At 39.4% G+C, this 23,514-nt stretch overlaps 1 protein-coding gene across 4 annotated transcripts in view; it reads right to left on the reverse strand.

Annotated features, from left to right (window-relative positions):
- PREX2 (phosphatidylinositol-3,4,5-trisphosphate dependent Rac exchange factor 2) overlaps positions 1-23,514 on the reverse strand; it is a 290,676-nt gene that overhangs the window by 131,828 nt on the left and 135,334 nt on the right. For all 4 annotated transcript variants that reach the window (XM_045007662.1, XM_045007663.1, XM_045007664.1 and 1 more), the window contains exons 12-19: positions 12,658-12,761; positions 11,175-11,224; positions 10,439-10,514; positions 8,728-8,800; positions 7,526-7,668; positions 7,311-7,403; positions 3,917-4,065; positions 155-240 (exon numbers count right to left, since the gene is read on the reverse strand). In XM_045007662.1, coding sequence (XP_044863597.1) covers positions 155-240; positions 3,917-4,065; positions 7,311-7,403; positions 7,526-7,668; positions 8,728-8,800; positions 10,439-10,514; positions 11,175-11,224; positions 12,658-12,761 — 774 coding nt within the window. The remainder of the gene's footprint in view (positions 1-154; positions 241-3,916; positions 4,066-7,310; positions 7,404-7,525; positions 7,669-8,727; positions 8,801-10,438; positions 10,515-11,174; positions 11,225-12,657; positions 12,762-23,514) is intronic.

Consider the following 23,514-nt stretch of genomic DNA (forward strand, 5'->3'; position numbering starts at 1 on the left):
AAGCTTATTAGGAAGTTTGAGTTAATGGTGTTTGTCTCAACAGGAAAGAATATGTAAACTGAAATTATAATTGTAAGTGTGATCGACCTCGACCAGGCCTAATAAGAAGTTAGGCAGATGATTACCATGATCCCATTCTGCTCCTGTTTCTTACCTCTTCCAACAGCATGGACAACCGATGGACCAAAGCCCCGGATTTGGAATCCAAGTCCATCTGCAGAGTCAGGGATCTTCACAGTCCTAATACCAACAGAGACTCAAGATCAAATATCAGATGTTGACATTTTGTTCTTTAAAGTAAAGATAGGTCACAGTGGGAAAAGTAACAGGTAGTAAAAATCTGCTTAAACTCCTCCCTGCTATTTCTCATAATTTTTAAAAATAAAAAGAGCTAAAGGAAAAAGAGAGATGGTTTGGCCAAAGCTATTTATTCATTTATATTCTGTCTTATAGTGCTCATCACCTACATTTCACATATAGAATGATTTTACCATCACAATACCCATGAAAGCAGGAGAATATTATTCCATTTTACAAAGAGAACTCAGTAAGATAGAGATAAAGGCCTACATTTTCAAAAGTAGCAAAGAGTCCTGTGGCACCTTATAGACTAACAGACGTACTGGAGCATGAGCTTTCATGGGTGAATACCCACTTCGTCGGATGCATGACAAAAGTGTATCTTGATTTGGGGTTCATCTATTTTTGACCCCATATGAAACACTTTGAAGGGGCCTGGTTTTCAGACATTGCTGTTTTACATTCTTGCTATATTTACCTCATGATGCTATCAAAAAATGAAAAATGTGTCAGTAAGGACTACAGGTTAAACTTTTTCATCTGACGTTCTTATAGACAATATTTGAAAAATTGAAAAGTTTTCCCCCAAAATTCCAGTTTTAAGAAAAGGCCAAATTTGAATGAAAATTTCATTCTGAATTTCATTCATTATGAATAACAGAGAAAGCTACAGAGAAATACAAGTAGGAGCAAAAAAAGATAGAGGACTGATCATGATGCTCTTATTCAGTAAGGACATCAAAACTTGGCCCAGAGATAATAGCATGATGAGACTGTAAGACTAAATAGTGGAACTGTTATAAGAGGTAATTCCATTTAATGGAAAATTTCAATATTTCAAATTGGTTTTGTTCCAATTTGGAACCAAAACCAATAATTTCAAAATTCTGGGCAGAGCTACAGACTCTGGAAGCCCTGGACTGCCCAGCTCACAGGTAGACCACCTGGTGGACTGCCCCAGAGCCACAGACCTGGGTAGCCCTGAGATCCTCAACTCCTGAATAGTGCGACTGCTGGGCTCCTAAGGAGCTGTGGACTCTAGATGCTTTGGGAGCCCAGGCTGCTGAGGAGCTGAGAACCTGGAATCCAGAGCTCCCAAGTTCTCAGCTCCCCATCAGTCCATTAGACAGGCTACTGAGGAGCTAGGAAACCTGGCAGGGTTCTGTTGGAACTTTGTCAGAATAGAACTGTTTCCAGAGAACATTTCAATTTTGATGAATCAGCAAATTCCAGTGGAAAAAAATATACTCTCCCTTAGGCTTCAGAGCCCAAACTCCAGCCCAACTAGTGAGAGCTCCACAAGACCAAATCTGTCGACCGGGGCTGGGAGGTTTGCTGCTGTAGGCTGTGTAGATGTACCCTTAGGCACTATGGTAATAAACAATAATAATAATTTTGAGACTTGGAAAGAGATCAATGTAATTTTAAAATACATTCACACAATATGGTAAAAAAAAAAATCTTCCTTCAAATATAGCGTGGAGTATAAATCAGCTCCATTACTTTGCTTCTTGTTTATAGCAGAGGAAGCTGAAAATATGGTTGGCACTTGGAGACAATTATAGGCAGATCCTGAATCCAAAACCTTTTGCATCCCAGGCGTCTCTCTAAAAACTGATGTATTTTACAAATAGATTTTTAAAGACTGTTGGATATTAACTAAAGCTGGGGAAAACTCAATGGTCTCACTTTGTAAAATTTCCACACAAAATGCATTATATAAGCATCTCCGCCTACTTCATACACACACTCTGGGGGAAACTATGTAAGACCCAAGTCTTGTAGAACTCATTAGTTTAAGTTGGCTTTGTGTTGTGGACAAAAGCTGAGACATATTCATTTTCACTTAGGACTTCTATCAAGATTTGAACTGAGGTCTACACAGGTGAAGGCCAAAGTGCACCAACTAGCCGGCAAATGTTAAGTTTTTCTAATTTTACCAATATAGGACTCAGTCCAGAAGCTTCTGTTCACAAGTAGTTCCACTGATTTCAACTGGAGTTTTTCCTGAATAAGGAATTCAGGATCAAGCCTCTCCATAGCAGTACTATTTTAGCAGAGATTGGTAAATTTTGCAATTAACCATCCCACAACTCATTCTTGAGAACATTCATAACACATGCTAAGACAAACAGTAATCAATCCTATAGTCTCCCCTCACTAGTCACTGGATAAAGTTCTCTGAAACTGCTTTCAGACATGAACACTTAAATATTGGACAGAAAGCCTGATGAAAACTTAATGAAAAAGCTGTTTATTATATTTGCTGTATATAGTATATTGCACTTTAAATTTGGTTCTTAATAGAGAGGCCTTTACCTTGCAGACTGTGCCAGAAAAGGGAAGCAATAAATACATTTTTTAAAACAAGAAACAAAAGGGAAGAAACCAAAGGTTAGCACAAACCCATAAATACATATATACATTATTACAAAGATGTAGAGGTACATTGTGCCTTCAGATACAGCCCCAAACAAAACGTAATATGTAAAATGCATTATCCCAAGAGTACATCCAGAGAGTCACTCCTCTAGGGCACAATTCTTCCCTTGCTTTCCCCCTTACTTTGTGTGGGTTTTTATTAGCTGGGACATCCCAGTGCCAAGATGCCCCTCCCTGCTCACCTGCTCTGGGGTGTGGATGGGAGGACAATTCTCTTTTCTTCCAGTGCAGATGCATGCTACAGTTAGCCTGTGCATGTGTGTAAGGGGCAGGGGGCGGGGGCAGGGTGATTATGATTCCCCCTATTCTGTGCAGCCATGTAGTCCAAGTCACAATCTAGTCCTTAGAGTAATTTTGGGCCTGATTCACCGCTCTCTTAGGCTAGCGTAAAGCAGGAGTAACGCCATTAAATTTACTGCACCTATGTGATGTAAGTAAGGATTAAATCAGACCTTTTATTCCTCTGTTTCTATTGAACACGTGTATTTAAGGCTTAGGCACAGAGGAAAAGAACTAAAGAAGTTGCACAGTAAACAGGCACTCCTTCCTTTTTTCACATAAAGGGGATGCCAGGCACGTAAGAATTGTCAAAAACATTGTATTGCGAGTCCAACTGTTAATAAAGATCTTGAGGGGGTTACTTTTTAATCCTATGTACTTTATTTGTAGAACCAGAACAGAAATGCAAAACACCCATTAGATCATCTAACCCAGGCGAGGTCAGGACATAGTCCCTAGACAGAGGAAGTTTATTAAAAACAGAATGTCAGCTAAGTGGGTCAAAATTGCCTATATATTCTTCATTTATACTTGTGGTTTCTACGTGTATTTAAAATGAAAGACTTCAGCATCAAAAGTGACTGATGTTTTCCCTTTGCTGTTGTTGGTAGATAAATGTAATACAGATCAATTGAAAGCAGATTGATTAGATGTGGGGCCCGGCATGTTGATATTGTATCAATCATTTTATTATTCAAGAACAATACTTTTGCTTGCTCAGTATATGGGCCACTTAAGTAATTTAAAGAACCTCTCAGCAATAGTACACCTTATCCCAATAATGCAATAACATTAACTCAATGCCGTCTTTCCTGTTTACTACTTAGACATTTGCCTTCTAGAATTCACTTCAGTTATCATTTTTTAAATGCCCAAAACAGGAAGCGCAACTTACTCCCTTGGTTTTGTGCTCACAAGTACCCTGAGGGGCTTTCTGCTGTTTAAGCATGCTTTCAGGAAGCAATCCACTTCGTTGAAGGGTCTCAAAAAAACGAGGTCACCATTAATGGCAAATATCTTCTTCCCAACTTCCAGGCCTGCCATCTAAGTGAGGGGGGAAAAAAAACAACACTTGAGCATTTTGCTTTGTTTTGTTCTTGTTAGGTTTGGTTTTTATAACCAACATTGTATTGATTTTGTCTGCCTATAGACAAGCCCATTAGGAGTCAGTGATATAGACATTCTTTTTAGTTTCCTCCACACAGCAGGCACAAAACAGCCCTAAACTATACCTGGCAAAATGTGGATTGTAAACTCCAAGTTTCAAAAGCACCTAGCATAAAGGGCCCTGATCTTGACTGGGCCCTTTGGACACTGCTGCAGTACAAATCAAGAGTCTTAATTATTAATATAATGTAGATAATGTGACCGCTCTTATTGGGCCAACTTTTATTATTGCCACATTAACAAATTTCCCTACCTGTTGTTCTCTAAAGAAACTGAAACTTACTTTCAAATATAGAGGCTTGCAGTTACAAAAACAAACCATAAACTCAAAAGTTTTGAGTTTCACACCTTTGAGTGAGGTATACAACATGTCAGGTCAAAGAGACCCTTTAAATTATTGGCCAACTAGGGAAGAAACTACCTCCAGGGCCGCCCGGGGGAGGAGGAGAGGGGCAAGTGGGGCAATTTGCCCCAGGCCCTGAGCTCTGCAGGGACCCCCACGAGAATATAGTATTCTATAGTATTGCAACTTTTTTTTATGGAAGGAGCCCCCAAAATTGCTTTGCCCCAGGCCCCCTGAATCCTCTGGGCAGCCCTAGCAGGATGTACAGAGCTGCTCAAGGCATCCTCCAAAACTTATTGCCACTTGAGAACAGGGCAGTACTAGACAGTTGACAAAACAAAATGGAATTACAGAAAGATAACAGAGCTGGACTGAGGCTGGATATAACTCTATGGCTGCATCATACCACTTATTTGTTGTGTCTCCTTTAGGGCTGTCGATTAATCCCAGTTAACTCATGCGATTAACTCAAAAAAATTAACTGCAATTTAAAAAATTAATTGTGATTAATCACACTGTTAAACAATAGAATACCAATTGAAATTAATTAAATATTTTTGGATGTTTTTCTACATTTTCAAATATATTGATTTCTATTACAACACAGAATACAAAGTGTACAGTTCTCTCTTTATATTATTATTTTTGATTATAAATATTTGCACTGTAAAAATGATAAACAAAAGAAATAGCATTTTTCACTTCACCTCATAAAAGTATTGTAGTGCAATCTCTTTATTGTGAAAATGTAACTTCCAAACAGATTTTTTTTGGTTACATAACTGCACTCAAAAATAAAACAATGTAAAACTCTAGAGCCTACAAGTCCACTCAGTCCTACTTCTTGTTCAGCCAATTGCTAAGACAAACAAGTTTGTTTACATTTACGGGAGATACTGCTGCCTGCTTCTTATTTACAATGTCACCTGAAAGTGAGAACAGGCATTCACATGGCACTTTTGTAGCCAGTGTTGCAAGGTATTTACGTGCCAGATATGCTAAACATTCATATACCCCTTCATGCTTTGGCCGCCATTCCAGAAGACATACTTCCATGCTGATGATGCTCATTAAAAAAAAATGTGTTAATTAAATTTGTGACTGAACTCCTTGGGGGAGAACTGTATGTCTCCTGTTCTATTTTACCCACATTCTGCCATGTATTTGATGTTATAGCAGTCTCGCATGATGACCCAGCACGTGTTCATTTTAAGAACACTTTCACAGCAGATTTGACAAAATGCAAAGAAGGTACCAATGTGAGATTTCTAAGGATAGATATAGCACTCAACCCAATATTTAAGAATCTGAAGTGCCATCCAAAATCTGAAAGGAACTAGGTGTGAAGAATGCTTTCAGATGTCTAAAAAAGGCAACACACTGATGCAGAAATTACAGAACCCGAACGATCAAAAAAGAAAATCAACCTTCTGCTGGTGGCATCTAACTCAGATCGTGAAAATGAACATGCATCGGCCCGCTCTGCTTTGGATCGTTATCGAGCAGACCCTATCGTCAGCATGGACACGTCCTCTGGAATGGTGATTGAAGCATGAACGGATATATGAATTTTAGTGCTTCTGGGATGTAACTATCTTGCGATGCCGGCTACAACAGTGCCATGTGAAAGCCTGTTCTCACGTTCAGGTGACATTGTAAACAAGACATGGGCGGCATTATCTCTTGCAAATTGTAACCAAATTTGTTTGTCTGAGCAATTGACTGAAGTAGGACTGAGGGGACTTGGGTTCTAAAGTTTTACATTGTTTTATTTTTGAATGCAGGTTTTTTTTGTACATAATTCTACATTTGTAAGTTCAATTTTCATTATAAAGAGATTGCACTACAGTACTTGTATTAGGTTGTAGTAAAAAAGAAATATAAAATGAGCACTGTACACTTTGTATTCTGTGTTGTAATTGAAATCAATATATTTGAAAATGTAGAAAACATCCAAACATGTTTAAATAAAGGTTTTTTTTATTGTTTAACAGTGCGATTAATTGTATCACACTGTATCACACAATTAATCACAATTAATGTTTTTAATCACTTGACAGCCCTAGTCTCCTTTTAGCCTAATCCCTATCCCACAGTGAGATGTAAGGGCCTTTAAAAACAGCTCTAAAAATCTCCTTTGTAAAATAAAATCTCAGATAGCATATTTTACTGTCACACTTCTCTGTATAAGTACAGTAAGTCCGGTTCATGTCAATGTGAATTCTGTATATACACCACAGAGGTCTATCTGAAGCAATGCTAATGTAAACACAAGCCCTCTAACACAAGCCCTCATTCAGCATCTCAAACTCTATATTTTACATTATTACAAATAAAAAATATAAAAGCCTTGACACACACCACGTTTATGGGAAATAAATCAAATCTATGTCTGCAGAGTAGCACACGTTTTATTTTCATTCATTACATTTTCTTCTAACTGTGCTTCTGCCACTCATGAATAATGATGCCACTGTACTCTATGTAGCACATGAAAATAAATATATTTATAATTTATGTATTGTATCTCTAAGTTCATATATTGGAAATCATAAGTAAGAATAAAATGATAGTAAAAGCAAAGTCATAGCTCGGTTATAAACAAAAATGATAAAAATTAAAAACAACACTTTTTTTTTCTTGAAAAAACAGACAAATTAAAACACTACATTATCTTAATTTTTCAAAATTGTATATCAATATACAGCTGTAAGTGTGCATTTGTAAACATTACCATAAAACAAAACCAAATGTCAGACTATATATTAGTATACGTTACCTCAGCATTTGACCCTTTCTCCACTAATTTAATAATTGGTAATTTGTTTTTGTCTTCTAAACCAAAACCATAGCTGCCTTCATTAGATTTAATCTGAAAAATAAAAATAAAATTACACAATTTGCCTTTCCTTTAAACAATAATGCCTGGTGTTTATTTAACATTATTGAATCCTATTTATTGCTTGCCAATTATCATTCAATTTGTTTACTTACCAATAGTGACTTGGCTATGACATTTTCCACTACTTTTAAATCATGTTTCATAAGCCTGTGCTTCATATTTGATCCTTCCATTTCTTCATCCGCAAAAAAGCGAAAAAGAAGTGGCTCATCTTTAAATTCACTTTTTTCTAAGACTTTATGATACAAAATACAAAGATTAATCCTTTTATTATGAATTCCCAAATACATGTTTTAAAAACAATTAAATATTGGTACAGTGCTTATATAGATTAAATGCTACAAAGCTATTTTTGAGTTAATTCTACACTAGAGGAGTTTGAATTTTCATAATAAATTACATTTTCTAATTGTATATTTTAAAATGAATAAAAAAATTCTTAAACAAATAATGGCTGAAGGGCAGTTGAGGCCTTCCCTCTTCCACTTCTCCCAGTTTCTCTAAAATACTGTTGGGGAAATCATCTTTTCCATTGTTTCAATCAGAAGACCCATGCCTTGAATCTTTTTATTGGCTTCTTGTCTCTGATGGCATCAAATTTAACCTCCTTGTCATCAACTTCAAAACCCTACATATATCTCTGCTCTTATTCCTCTTTTTTCCTCTTCTTACTCTATACAATCCTCCTGATATTCTTGTCTTCTTCTTCCCTTGTTCAGAAACAGAGCAGCAGGGCAGTCATGGCAACTAGCTAGGGAGACAAGGAGCCAATTTGGGATCACTAAGACCACCATCAGTCAGATTCCCCAAGGTGGAACTTCCCGTGGCATTGAACCTCTGGATTGTGGGTCACAGGGAGTGGCCAGGTTACAGTTGTTGCCAGGTGGTTGTGTGGGGATGTTGATTGCCTGCTATCAAGTCCTGCTGATCCTTATAGTCTTACTCTATATTTGAACAGCAAGATTATTTTTACCACTGTCTAAGTGGTTATTAATAAATAATCCACCATAAATCCTTCAAAAAGATTGAAAAAAGACTGAAAGCCCCACTCCATACTTGTATGTATTCTTCCCTACACTATTAACTTAATCTAAAATAATACAAGAAAAACCTAGATAAACATCTTTTTTTTAAATTTCCAGACAGCTCCCTCTTTTCAGGTACACATTGAAATGATTTACTGATTTTATCTTTGCCCTTTTCTAATCTCTTGGGGTGGTCCCTGTACCATTTGCTTGCTATGCAGAAGGAATTCAACAAACTGTGACCGTTAGCTTGCACAGAATTTACTTACCATGGTGCATAAAGCCATTGTCACAAAGTCCTACACCAAAGATCATCGCTTCTTCCCTGGTCCGACAATCCCCCTGTTAAACCATAATAAACACTATGTAATATAAGAGCATAAGAACATAAGAATGGCCATACTGACTCAGACCAATGGTCCATCTAGCCCAGTATCCTGTTGTCTGACAGTGGCCAGTGCCAGATGCTTCAGAGGGAATGAACAGAACAGGGCAATTTATCAAGCGATCCGTCCAGTCATTCACTCCCAGCCTCTGGAAGTCAGAGGTTTAGGGACACCCAGAGCATGGGGTTGTGTCCCTGAACATCTTATCTAATAACCATTGATGGACCTGACCTCCATGAATTTAGCTAACTCTTTTTTGAACCCAGTTATACTTTTGGCCTTCACAACATCCCCTGGCAATGAGTTCCACAGATTGACTGCATGTGGTATGAAGAAGTACTTCTTCATGTTTATTTTACACTTGCTGTCTATTAATTTCATTGGGTAACCCCTGGTTCTTGTGTTATATGAAGGGGTAGCTAATACTTCCTTATTCACTTTTTCCACATCATTCATGATTTTATAGACCTCTATCATATCCTCCCTTAGTCATATAAGAACATAATGAACAATAATGAATAATAATTCAGAAAAATTGAACCTACTCTATCTTCATATCATACACAGAAATCACACTGGAGCAGTGGAGAGCTGTGCACAAAGATCATGGGCTGATTATGCTCCTAGATAACAACACATGTTTTCCATCATCTCAGTGATGATTGCCCCTATTGTTATTAGCCACAACATTTTCTCATAAAATGGTGAATCTTTTTGTTAATATTACATTGTCTATATACATTGAGTATTTATTGACAACCTTCAAAACTAAAGTTCATAAGAGATCCTCCGTTTTTTGAAACTTTTTCTGTTTCTAAAACTCATTTTGACAAATTATCTTCTTTATTCCATACATTGCCTACTTTATTTTCTATGCTCTTTCATCATCTTTGTGAACATATATGCTCACATCTATATTTAAACCTACTCAAAGAACCATGTTAACTTTTATTTATAATCTACATAACTTTCTGTTCCCAGATATCCAACAAGTACCCCAGTGTTGAAAAGCAGAGATTATTAAATCTGCTCTGTCATGCTATTCCCAAAGAAAATACTCATCATTCTTTTCACATTCTGCAGCCCATCCATAACAGGAGCACATAATCAGACTCCAGAAAAGCAGCAAAGTTAGGAAAATATTGGTACAACTTGATTCAACAAAGAAGTTTTTCCTATTTTCTTCCAATACAAACCACAACTTTGCCTAAAACAAACTGAATTCCCTGGTTGTAAACTTCTCCCTGCTGCTTCCTTTTGTCCATTCAGTCAGTAATTTGCAGCTTCACACACCATTCATTTTAACTATATACATTATTACACAAAATGCTAGCATTTTGAAAGCAGCAAGAATCTAAGCAGCGTGAAAAATTGAAAGATCAATGTGCAACACAGGAAGATCAGCAACTGACCATGGACAGCTGAATCTTGATGATTTACAGAATCAACAGGATATTTATATTAACTCTGTTCTAATAATTAGAACTTTAAAACAACATATTTTCATTTTCTTCTACGTGATAAATTACAACTTTCCATTTTAGGAAGTTAAATTCATAATGCAGAAAAGTGAATCAACCCAGGGTAAACTTACCTGTGCAATTAGCCAGTCTATCAGTTTGTTAGCCATGACTACAGATTTATAGGTCCTCAGATGATAATCTTTATCCCTGTTTAAATAAAAAAACAGAGGGAAAAATCCCATGTTTTACACACAAATTGACACAAGCATGATCTATGTTGTTTTTTAATAGTTTTCTGTACCTTAAAAATAGAACTTCAGAAGCTGCCCTGAGGTCTCAACTCCTTAGATGGAGCAAGCCAAAGCCTACAGTGTAGATAGGAGTGGGGAGGAGGGCTGGACTTGTCCCTAGGTAGCCAACCATGTTCCCTGGGTGTAAGGATAGGCATCATGTTACAAGCATGAGAGTGATTCTCAAAGTGAGATATATAGAGCTAACATGAAAGTGAGTGTGCTACGTATGTGGTAAGCCTCTGGGCATGTCCAGAATGAACTAGATTCTTCCAGAAGCCTGAGTAAACTGTCCTGACAAACCTGATTCCTGCTTTCTTAGTGAAAATGACACTCGGGGCACTGTCTATACAAGGCAGCCTGGGACAGTACACAGTACTTTTAAGTGCTAGGTTGGAATCCCATCCTACTGCTACTCTGGGTTTTGGGAGCAATCTCTCTACAATTTCTTCCTCACTAACACACCGCCTGAAACACAGGCTAGGATTTGGCTCTGTGTTTGTATATAGTAGCTACAGTATTCAAATGTATACATTTGTTCTAAATAAGTCATTAAGAACTTCACAGCTGGACTCACCTTATAACTGGAGTAAACAGACTGTGAAGACGACAGTATAATCTTACACCCTGTTAAAGATATAGATATGTTTAAATCCACATTTACACTGAAGCAAATACCACTCAGTACATATTCTGACAATACCTATCCATTCAAAATAATGCAAATAACTTGTATTTTAAAAATGTAGAACAGAAAAAGTGAGCATTCATTTCATAGATATGTTTTCATGCACCAAAGTTATTTCTGAAGTGTAATAAGCCTCCAGATTACAAGACAAATAAAATTTGTGACTAAATTATCATGGGCTTTTCTAATTAATCTTAGAAATCCGAGAGATATGTAAAGATGAGTTACATAACTTTGGCACAGCATTAAAATATTTTTTTAACATACATTAGTTTAAAAGAAATATATGTTAAACTTTCACAGCTAAGATGACTTGCTGTGCAAATGAGGATTCCAAACAAACTGAATTACTAGAGAGGAGAAAAATGAAGTATATTTATGAATATTGCCAGAAAATCAAATTGAACATGACCCACTGTATCCACAAGCAAGCCAAATAAAAATTAGATGTAAAACAGTTCAAAAGTTTTAAAACTTTTAATAAAGAGTCATATATATTTGGTTTCTAATGTTTTAATCACAAAATCCTCTTTAAAAACATGTAATTATTCATAAACAGATTTAACAAAACAGCATTAAGATTATGGCACACAGTACAGTGGCAAAACAAAAGAAATGTAAAATTTAGGCAGAAACTCTGCCATAGACTGCTGTATCTGCTAAGTCTGCATTGAGGGATCCCCTTGACTTGAGACACTCTACACTGGAAAACTTCTAACTGGAGAATCAGTGAAGCAGCTGTCCTAACTCAGTAGGCTGGGAGAAAACCCGAATGGTCCTAATTTTCCACTGGATCAGGACCACAGGATCACAAATTTAAAAACATCAAAGGGACTAAAGATGACTCTGTTGACTTTGTTTTATTCTTTCAATATATCCTTGGGTACAGTGTCAGAGTGGAGATAATACAACCTGCATATTTCCATTAAAACATCAGGTGACTTTTGATAAACTAATATACCCTTCATACACTAAAGAAATACCAAAAGCCACTCCGTTACAAACAATACTGGTTTATACTCCCATACTCTTTTTCTTTTCACTGAATATAAGTGGATTGAAAAATACAGTAAACTACTGTTTCAACTCCAGTCATTCAAAAAGGTGGGCATTATATCCTTTATATGTTTATGTAACACAGTATCTCCTGGATAAAATCATTTTTAGAAACATATTTCTCAGTTTCTGTATTCAAAATATGGTTTGCAATAAGCCAAGAGCCAAAATCTGCCTACAGATATACATAATTAACTCTGATTCACATTAGACAGATGTCCAGGAACAGAGTTTTTCCTAACACAATGCATTTTGCTTGATTTTTAACTAGGACTTCTGTATCTCACCCATTTTTAATGATAAGAGAAGTTTATACCTTGGAAATCACATCCTGCATTTCACTTCTTGGATAGTATGTTCCATCATCATAACGGAATCTGTAGAGCATGTGTTCAGGTTTGAACTGGTGCTTATCTGTAACTAATAATTATCAGGTGTTAGCCAAAGAATTCCAGCTTTCTGCACAGGCAGGAGATTAATTAAGGGTACAAACACAGTAATTCCCTACAAGACAACCCCAAATACATTCAGTAATAAAGATATATCATGAATCTATAATTAAACATATGTTGCTATTATTTAAGATGAAAAAGATCTACTTGAGTAATCAAATGTCAATATTTTTAAATAGCAACAATATACAGAAAAACAAATTTCGTAGGTTGGGGCCAGATTGTTTCTAGCCCTTATGCTGATGCTTAGAGAGCGGGACAGGAATGTATGATGCCTTTCCTACTTGCATGACCCATAAAAAGTCAGGCGGAATGGCAGGCCCTGCACTCTTAGGAGCATAAAGATTGCTCTGTCCTAACACCCCTCCCCACCAAGGTTGCATAGCATCTCAAAGCAGGAGGAAGGCATAGGTGGGAGCTTGAACCATAGTTCTACTGTCATCCACCCACACTAGCCAGCAGAGCTGACCAGTTTTGTGCAAGGGAGCAAATGACATCCCAAAAAGGAGCAGGTGCACAGTCTCCACAGATCCAAGAGCTCCAGGAGGCAAGATTATGGGGCCTTTAAATAGTCTCATGCATGAGATATATGGGAGTATTTCCTGAAGTCTTTGCCTAGCAATATTCCCATTACAGTTAACATCCTTGCAAAAGAGACCCTCATCTTAAATTTGTAAACAATCAGAGCTACATTGTTCCATTCAAAACGAGAGAGAGCATAGTGCAGGGGTCGGCAACCTTTCACAAGTGGTGTGCCGAGTCTTCATTTTTTCACTCTAATTTAAGGTTTCGCGTGCCAGTAATACATTTTAACATTTTTAGAAGGTCTCGTTCTATAAGTCTATATTATATAACTAAACTATTGTTGTATGTAAAGTAAATAAGGTTTTTAAAATGTTTAAGAAGCTTCATTTAAAATTAAATTAAAATGCAGAGCCCCCCAGACCAGTGGCCAGGACCCGGGCAGTAAGAGTGCCACTGAAAATCAGCTCACATGCCACCTTCGGCACGTGTGCCATAGGTTGCCTACCTCTGGCCTAGAGCATACTAACCTGCAACTTGGGAAACCTGGGTTTAATTCTCTTTAATATCACAGACTTCCTTATGACCTTGAGCTAGTCCCTTAATTTCTCTGTGCCTCAGGTCTCCATCTATAAAATGGGGACAATAATACTTCCCTACCTCAGAGGGGTGTCTTAAGAATCAAAATATTAACGATTGTGAGGTGCTCAGAACTTTGGTAATGGGGTCATACATTAATATCGGTAGATTCAAATAGGGCCCATATTAAGGGCTAGTAGAAGAGCACCAGGAAGCATGCCTTAATAAATGCCTATTCTCTTTTACAGAGATGTTTAAGAAGACAGGGTGACATCCTGTATAATTACACAACTAATACATAAAACTCTAAGGCCAATTCCTGAAGTTCTTAATGAGTCTTTACCCAGGTAAAATTGACATTACCCTTAATGGAAGTTTTATCTGAGTGATGGCAACATTTATTCCATACATCTCATGCACCAAATTGTTAAAAATCTAATCTTGCTAATCTTGTAAATTATCATTTATAAATGTTCTCTCAACCTGATCTCTCACTCAGTCATTGGAATTTTTATTTTTTCTATATTGGTGTTTTGTTTTGTTTTGTATCAGAGGGGTAGCCATGTTAGTCTGGATCTGTAAAAGCAGCAAAGAGTCCTGTGGCACCTTATAGACTAACAGACGTATTGGAGCATGAGTTTCATGGGTGAATACCCACTTCGTCATTGTCATTGTTTTGTTTTGTTCTTTAATTAAGGTTAATTAAATACACAGATGAATCTAACTCTGTAGTTCTTCCACACAAAGAACTTTCACTGATGTAAAACAAACCATACATACAAAACTGAACTTATTAATGTCAGAATGACAAAAAAGAACCCTTCTAAATGTCTCAGTTTGCTAGGATATTTAGCAATGATGGTTCAGAAGTTTGGATAAACACCACAAAATACAGATGCTTATCCAAATTGCCCCAAATATCTTGAGTTTGCAAAGCAGACTGGAAATTTTGTGAAAACAGGCTCTCATTCCCGTATACCTTGCTTCCAGTTGTGAATGGAACTTGGAGATGCAAGGACATGGAAAAAAAATTAAAGAAAGTTCACAAGACTTTTTGGAACCTTTAAAAAATGGTGTGGTGCAAATTATAGCCTAATGTTTGATCTAGTTCTTCTTTCATCCAGAGTGTGTTGCACGATCCTAATATTTATCTAAGTAAATTAGCTAACCTTAAGGGTATTTTGGTAACTACAAAGCTCCTTATTATGTTGAAAGGAAACTTGCATTTATAATCAGCAGGGATAATTGATCCAGCAAGACAGTTCAACCCACTAACTGATAATAATGAGTCCTCTCAAATGTCAAAGACAATGCTTCTAGGTAGGTTTAGCAAATGAATTTCTTCTTTGAGCAAGATTGGGGAAAAACAAGGAAAGAAAAATAACTTTTTCATTACCACAGAATTTACATATCCACTAGGAAAACAATGTTCAGCACAATAAGGGTCTGCACTATAAAAATAATGCCAGCACACTGAAAATAAATGACCAGCATAGTGACTATCTGAGTCTAGCAAAACCCTGTACAACATTTGTAATGTGCATAAGAGCCAAACTTCCTCCACCCCCCCACCGTGAAAACAGATGGTTCATTCAACTTTATTTTAAGAATTCTATTTTCACTGAAACACAGCTGGATCCACACACTAATGAAAGTAGTATGTCTGGCTCAAACTTCCATGCTCAGATATAATACCCTTTCATTGTGAAATCACATAACATTCATTTAAGTCTGTGTTGAGGGAATCTATTAGTGTATTTTGGATAAAATTTAAAAGATCAGTAGAAGAATTTTTGGCATCAAAACCTTTCTACTGACAAAAGTTCTCTGTGTGTAGTAAACATACTACAGTCTGACATTTTGAATGATTATTGAAGAAATAGTATAGATCATTCACATTAAAATGCAAAAAACTATATGAAGAGAGATTAATAACCTGGATTTGTCTCCTTCTATTCTACATGTGTTCAGAGTACTCATAACGCACTATCACCCTGATCCTCACCTTTCCTTATCAGCCAAGGATACTGAAGAAGCAATAGCAAAGAACTGGGATGTCACCTGAAGCCCTGAGATTTCCTTGACGATTGTTAAATGGAAGATGAAGAAAAAAGCATTTCTGCATACTGCTGTTGTTTGGGTGCCCAGGAGCAGCAATTAATCCAAAAAGTCCACAAGGCTTTGATGAGTAGCTGTGAACATTGCTAGGCATGTATACTCCTCAAACAAAATGGAAGCTTCCACAATGGCAGAGTCCAGCTGGCCCATGTAGCCTTGGTATGCTCTGTATTGCAAATGTGCCAGGGCTGAAGATTTGCCACCCTGTGAAAGGCCCAATGCAAAAATGACCCAGACAGCATTTGCCAACTTTGTTAAATCCACTCCTGCTTACTTGCTCAGAAATTCGTGTCAAGAAGGACACACCCTGCAGAACTTTTCCAGACTGCAAACCCTAATTTCTTTTACTCAGCCCCACTACCTAGCACCTCTTGTTGTGAGAAATCATCTTATTTCACAGAAAAGATCATCTGCAACTGGAATGGCCTCACGAGTCACTACGAACAACAAAACAAAACTAGGGCTAGAAATAACATCCTTCTTCCAAGAATTTGGGCCGTTCACAGGTGTACTAGTCATGGAGGCACTAATGGCAACCAAGGCCACCACCTGTTACTCTGTCTCCTACTCCTCCTGGACGGTGAAAAACAGCACAGAATATGTGGGACCCCTACTAATAACAGCCAACACCTCCTTTGCCAAGGGGAATCTACCCCTCACCCAAAAACATGCAATAGTCAGACCAATACTAAAGGAGCCATTGCTCAACAGTGGAGACACCACAAAGTATTGCCTAGTGTCAAACTTTTTAGAGATGCTAGCTACCTATAGTCCACAATGCCATGTGTCAGCTACCAGTGTTCTGTGTTCCCTCAGTCACATTTTTGGCAAGGTATAGAGACTGTTCTTAAATCTCTGGCAGAAGACTTGTTCCTGTCCATAGTCATAGGAAGAACACCCATACTCAAACTAGAAGGAAAAGGGACACACTTCAAAGAATTTATTTCAGACTGGAAATAAGGTATACATTTTTAACTTAGAGAGTAATTAATCAGTAGAACAAATTTACCAAGGGTCTTGGTGGATTCTCCATCACTGACAATCAAGATTGGATTTTTTCTAAAAGATATATTCTGGGAATTATTTTGGGGAAATTCTATGGGCTGTGTAATATAGGAGGTCATACTAGATGATCACAATGGTCCCTTCTGGCCTTGGAATCAATGAATCTATGAACTTGCCTTCTCGATATCATCCGGGGATGATTCATTCCCCCAAACAGTTAAAGGGGCTGACATCTGGTCACTGTGGAGTGGTTTGTATATAGCACTGAAGTGATCAAGTATAGACCAGACCTAACCAGCAGGTTTTCACTAAATCTAGCCTAACTACTACTTTTGACCTAGTTGAGGACTTGGTCTGAAAGTTTCTCCTCCTGTATCCATGTACTGTGTCCCTGCATTCAAGAGAATGCCCAGCTGATAGAGTGGGACTTGGGCACAAAACCCTACATTGCTACACATGATAGAGACTGTGAGAAGACAGCCTCATAAAGGCAGGTCCGGGTTGTTGGTGCCACTAGGCCTGAGTAAACCAAAGTTGTGACTTTGGGTCTGAAGTGAACCAAAGTTCTTACATGCTGTGAATTTTAACCAGCCTAAGATGCTAACAGACTGCAAGCAAAATGTGTAGCTGTCAGCAATCTCCGCTTGCAAATGTAGGAGTTTAAAACAGCAAAAGCGGCGGGGAGGAGGGGGAGAGGGGGAAGGAAAATCTGTATGCGTTTGTTCTGTCAAGGCCAACAGATAAGCTTGTGGATGAGAACCTTTTCTAACACGCTGAAATGTAATGCCTAATGTAGCTGCTGCTGGGAAGGGAGGGGTGAGGGGGAAAACCGAACAAAAGGCTTACACAAACAAGGGGGGTATAAATGCTGGGATCCCGCCTGCGCGCGGGTGTGCAGGATTTGAGAATGCTTTTCTCCCTGGCACCTTTCTTTGGGTTCAAATAAACCTGGTTTTGCTTCTCCACCCTGGTGTGATAATTAGTGCGACGCACACCGGGCAACGAACCCTGCTGTTGCTCCGCCTCGGGCTCTTTGAGCCGGCAACAGGGTGAAAACTGAGTAGTATCCCACCTGGGTTTCAGCCTATCCCAGGTTCAGGGAATCCCTATGATATAGCACAAGTGGGTTCTAGTTGTGCTGCAGGTCCAACAAACAGTCATACAGTACACTCACAACGGCTGGTCTGGTCATGCTGTGGTTCTGCCAGGACTTGCTACTCAGCCATCTGCTGCTTAAGGCACTGCTCACCATGATGGGGGGCAGCTAGGCCAACCCTGAGTGGCTCTGTGACCCCGTGTGTCAGGTCGCAACTCAACTCACTCAATTTTGAGCTCCCTAGGCATTTTAGCAGTTGGGAGCAGGGAGCCAGGCCAGGACTTTGATGGAGAAGTCAGTCAAAATGCAAAGATCTCATTGGACAGCACTTTCAGAGGGCTGAACTCACCAATTGGATGTCACAATGTTGATGACATCATCTGTCTTGGATGTTCTATCAGGACCAGGCCCTGCCCCTCAGGTCACAATGTCAGGCTGGGCAATGGATAGAGACAGAGAGGCATAGCAGATAAATGGGGACTGCCATTAAAGCATATGGCCTCCCACGAGGTAAGTACAACGAGAGCCTCTTGAAGGGACTTAAAAGGGGCTAGTGGAGATGACTGTCAGCTCTCCTGGGCTCACTCTCTCTTTCTTTGTGTAGAAGAGGCTCGAGGACCTCCCTGATCCCAAATTAAGCAATGGGTCATTATCAGAGATAATGCAGAATTCTGATCTGGATTTAGATTTCTGACACCCCAAAAGGATAGACTGTTGGTTCTGGAGTTTTGGTTCAGCTCTTTATCGACATGGAGGCAATGAATTTTTATAGGCAAACTCAGGTTCAGACTCAAAATCCCTGTTAAATTCAGGCGTGATGGGGTCCAGGTCTCTGGTGAGTGAGGTGTGGAACTGGAGAGAAAATAGGTGATGTGGGGACTGAATAAACCTAGAAAATTGGAAAAAGACAGACCTTGGGGTGAAGGGTCCCTTGTTCCATTTACCCTCACATTCAGGGGTCATTTTTTTCATATCTCAAATGTCTTGGCCCAAAACTTTTCTGAAAAGAATAAAACCATTGCCCATGTGAGTTTTTCTGGCCCCACTGCCCATGACTTTATGACATCCCCTCTAAAAGAAACAGGAAATAACTGCTGTAAAGGAAATAATAAGGACTCAGTTCTACTTGGAGTTGATGGGGATGTGCAAAAAGACTAGAATATTGGTCTGGGGAGAAATCAGCTGAAATGCAGCAATGTCCTCAGACAGGAGCAATTTTAAGAGGGTGCTACAATGGCAACGGTAGCCTTGGGATATCCCACGGGGAAAGACAGCACCTTTCCATTGCCATAGCTCCCATCCGGGGCTCAGAATGTTGAAGGGACAAGCACAGTCAATAGTCCAGAAGAGCTTAGTACTTTTATTAAAATAATGTATTTTTCCACATTTCTATCTGTGCATAAGCATCCTTTGTGTGTGTGTATATGTACACAGAGAGAGAGAGAGAGAGAGAGATATCGATCAGAGCCCCTCAGCCAAGCCCAACAGACACAAAAGGGACACAGCGCAGCAAATGTGTTTTGCTCTGACACCACAGTGCAAAGATCAGATGGAATTTTATTGCTTGTCTTTCTTGTTTTATTTAGTTTGTGAGCTGTTCAGGGCAGTGACATTTCAGATTTATGTTGCGTAGGCACCGAGCTCACTAAAGGCACTATCGCCAGGATTTATATTAACTCAACCACTGTCCTGCATCCTTGCCTTTAGTGCCTGGAAAAGCCATCAAACCCCTCCCTTCCCCATTACATCCCTTCCTTCTAGGCCATGGTGACAACAGGATGCTCTTCATTGCCCTCGCCATGTTGAGATCTTGCAGTTCAGCATTGAAACAATGACTATTATCAAATCTCATGATTCAGGGGTTGAAATGGTCAGCTGCAGGGATCAGGAAGGATTTTTTCCCCCTTCTGATACACAATTGGCCAGATCCAGATTTTATGGGTTTTATTGCCTTCCTCTGAAACATCAGGTATTGTTCACAGCTGGAGGCGGCACAGCAGATGAGGTGGACTGATGCTCTGAGGTGATTCAGATAATCTTTGTTCCCAGACGCTTGGTTGGCTGGTTTTTGTTCACATGCTCAGGGTCAAACTGATTGCCAGATTTGGGGATTTTTTGCCCAGGTCAGATTAGCAGAGACTTTGGGGGTTTCCTGCTTTCCTCCGCAGCACTGAGCAGGATCACTTGTAATGATCCTTTGGACATATCCCTCTTACTCAGTTCCCTGCCATTGCAGGGCCTTCAGGCATTGGTGGCCCCTCGGTGTCTCCTGTTCATTCTCCACAGCACAGAACAGGTATTTGGCTTGATTTGGTCCAATAAAAATCCATGTGGAGAGATTCAGAAGTAAGTTGTCTGTTATCTCCCATTCCCCTCTGTTCTTCATGTCCTCCCACCCTAACCAAGCCTTCTGTGCCTTACTCCATTGCATTTAATTCTCTTCCTCTTTCTCCACCACTCTGCCTGGATGCCAGCAGGGGGGCAGTGGTGGCGGGCACTGAGACTACAGGAAAGACAGTCTTCCTGCTCTCAATTCTCATGTTGGTTACGCTGCAGCCTCTCACTACCAGAAGGAGCAATTACAGGAAAATCCTATTTAGTCCTTCCATCCCAGGGCAGGAGCATGTTCCATTGCTCTGTGGGGACAGTGCATGCACAGTCTGGTTGGCTGTGGTGGAATTGAGCATACTCAGAGTATGTGCAAACTGAGCATGTGCAAATTGATTTTTCAGAGGGTTATAACTTGGCCAAATTTGAGTGGCTTTTCTCAGGGATGGCAAAAAGCACATCCCTGACCCAAAGGCCACACCTCTGCCAAATTTCAACTCCCTACTCCAAAGCAGTGAGGTGATAGAGCTTCCCTATGAAATAGCTGTAAAAATGTTTTTAACATGGGCAAAACAATGTATTTTTCCCTAACCTCCATCTGCGACATGGCTGAAACATTTTTGCTAAAATTTTCCCAAAATTGAAAAATTGGCCCAAGGAAGACACCCAACATGGACAATATCAGCATGAACAGTTAGGGTTTGGAAAAGTTATAAGCAACTGAAATCAAGGTCTTATAATGGAAAGTGTTAGGCAACTTTACCTATAGTTACACCTATAACACTTGGCAAGCAATCAGGTAAGGCCTGATCCAACTCTCATTATATTCATTCTGAGATGGATTGGATCAGATAAGACCTATACTGCTGTGAGGGAAAATATGGTGGGCTTACAACTTTGGCCAGGCTTTTAGGCCTAAACTTTGAATAAGCTTGTTTCTAGGCTGTGTTGAACTTTGGTTCAGCTTGTCTCTGTGTATAAAGGGCAGAGAGGAAAGGGACAGAGTGATGGAAGAGTGATGGAAAGTTGCTTCTGTGCGTCAAGAGGTAAAAGGAGTCACAGTGAAAAGTTCCCGAAACGGAACAATGGCTTTGTGTGTATAACGGGCATAAGGGGGCAGAGTAATAAAGTCCCCAAGTAGCATAATTTGCAATGGCCAGGCTTATAAAATATATAACCACAATAGTTGTGTTAGAAAGGTCGCTGACCGCAAGAGAACAGACAGTGAGTAACGGGGGGGCCTAGTGGGCGAAACGCTTGTTTTTGCTTTTGTCCTATATTAATTTTGCAATGTATTCCAAATAAGGTAATTAATATGGAAGTATGTGTAATTTGTCTGTGGTTTTAATCTTTATAAGCTAGCTAAAATTTAAGGAGGGCAGAACGGCTTGCCCCCTTACATGGGGCCATGCTGTCTCTCCTTGCATATATGCTTGTATACAATAAAGAAGCCTCAGGCTGTCTGATCTAAAATCAATCGTGTGGTCAATTTTCCACAACACTGCTAAGATATGGGTACTATAAGTACTTAGGTGGGTTTAATCTGGAGAAATGTCACTTCCCTGTTTGTAGGGAAAAAAAATATTTTCAGGAATATGTATTAGTCGTCTATCCCCTTTAAGTCAGAGGGAGGGGAAGAGTGGGGCCTGGGCCAGCCAACCCTGTTCAAAGGTATGGCAATTTTAAGAATCAAAGTTCCTCTGTGGGCTTGTCTACATGCAGAAGTAAGTGCAGAGTAAGTTAGGGTGTGAATTTAAAGCACACTAGCTAATCCACACTAACTCCCCTTGTGGACACTCTTACTGTGCACTTAAGCGTGCACTCAGGCAGGTTAGCTTAGTAGACTACCAAAGTGTATTACGCTAATGAGTACAAAGCCACTCTTCATAGCCACATGGGGAGTTTGTGCAGAGTAGCTAGTGTGTACCAGGTACTGCAGGCTTTTTCCTCTACGCAGACTAGCCCTAAGGATCAACAGGCCAAGTTGAGAATGAAGTACAGGTGCCAGAGTCAAGTGACAGCCTCCTGACCATTACGAAGGCAGTGTTGCCAACTTGCATGGTTTTTTGAGTGTTGGGGGTTCTTAAAACCCTTAACTGCTGCAATTGTGTTATTACCTCAGCTTTCAATTTCTAAGAAACCTCTAGCCCTCATTGCTGCAGAGAAGCCAGAAAACATGAACTCTAAAGTCTCCAACAACAGAAGGCAAATAAAAAGAATCCTATATTTATTGCTTTTCTTTAATCTCATGACTTTTTGGTGCCTGACTACAATTTTTGAATGCTTTGTGTTGGTAATATACAAAGGACTACTCTTGGCACAGGTGGGGGAGAGCCTAGAGTGAGGTGAGACCTGCAAGGAAGTCCCCTAAGGTAGAATCAGAACCTTGGTGGACTGGAGAAACCTGCCAGAAGTGAGAAAAAGGCCCAGAAAGGAGATCTATGGATATCTTCTTCCAAGAGTGAAGATGTTTGAACCCAGAATTGAGGTCAAATACCCAAGGAAAAAGACTCTCCAGGGCGGCCAGGCTCTGAGAAGAAAAGAAAGCAAGTTTGGCTTTGAATTATGGGGCAGATACCCTAGTTGTTTAGGGTTCACAGAGATAGGAACCCTTAGTAGAAGGTAGGAGTGGGTCCCCCCATGCATGCCACTACCCTGTGAAGATGAGATGGTCGAGTTCAGGATCCTGATACAAGGAAGAAAGGAGAGCAGTAGAACAGAGACCCTGGACTTCAGAAAAGCAGACTTCGACTCCCTCAGGGAACTGATGGGCAGGATCCCCTGGGAGAATAACATGACGGGGAAAGGAGTCGAGGAAAGCTGGCTGTATTTTAAAGAATCCTTATTGAGGTTGCAGGAACAAACCATCCCGATGTGTAGGAAGAAAAGTAAATATGGCAGGCGACCAGCTTGGCTTAACAGTGAAATCCTTGCTCATCTTAAACACAAAAAAACAGCTTGCAAGAAGTGGAAGATTGGACAAATAACCAGGGAGGAGTATAAAAGTATTGCTCAGGCATGCAGGAGTGAAATTAGGAAGGCCAAATCACACTTGGAGTTGCAGCTAGCCGGA

Source organism: Mauremys mutica, chromosome 2 (genome assembly GCF_020497125.1).
Source record: "Mauremys mutica isolate MM-2020 ecotype Southern chromosome 2, ASM2049712v1, whole genome shotgun sequence".
NCBI classification, from domain to species: Eukaryota; Metazoa; Chordata; order Testudines; family Geoemydidae; genus Mauremys; species Mauremys mutica.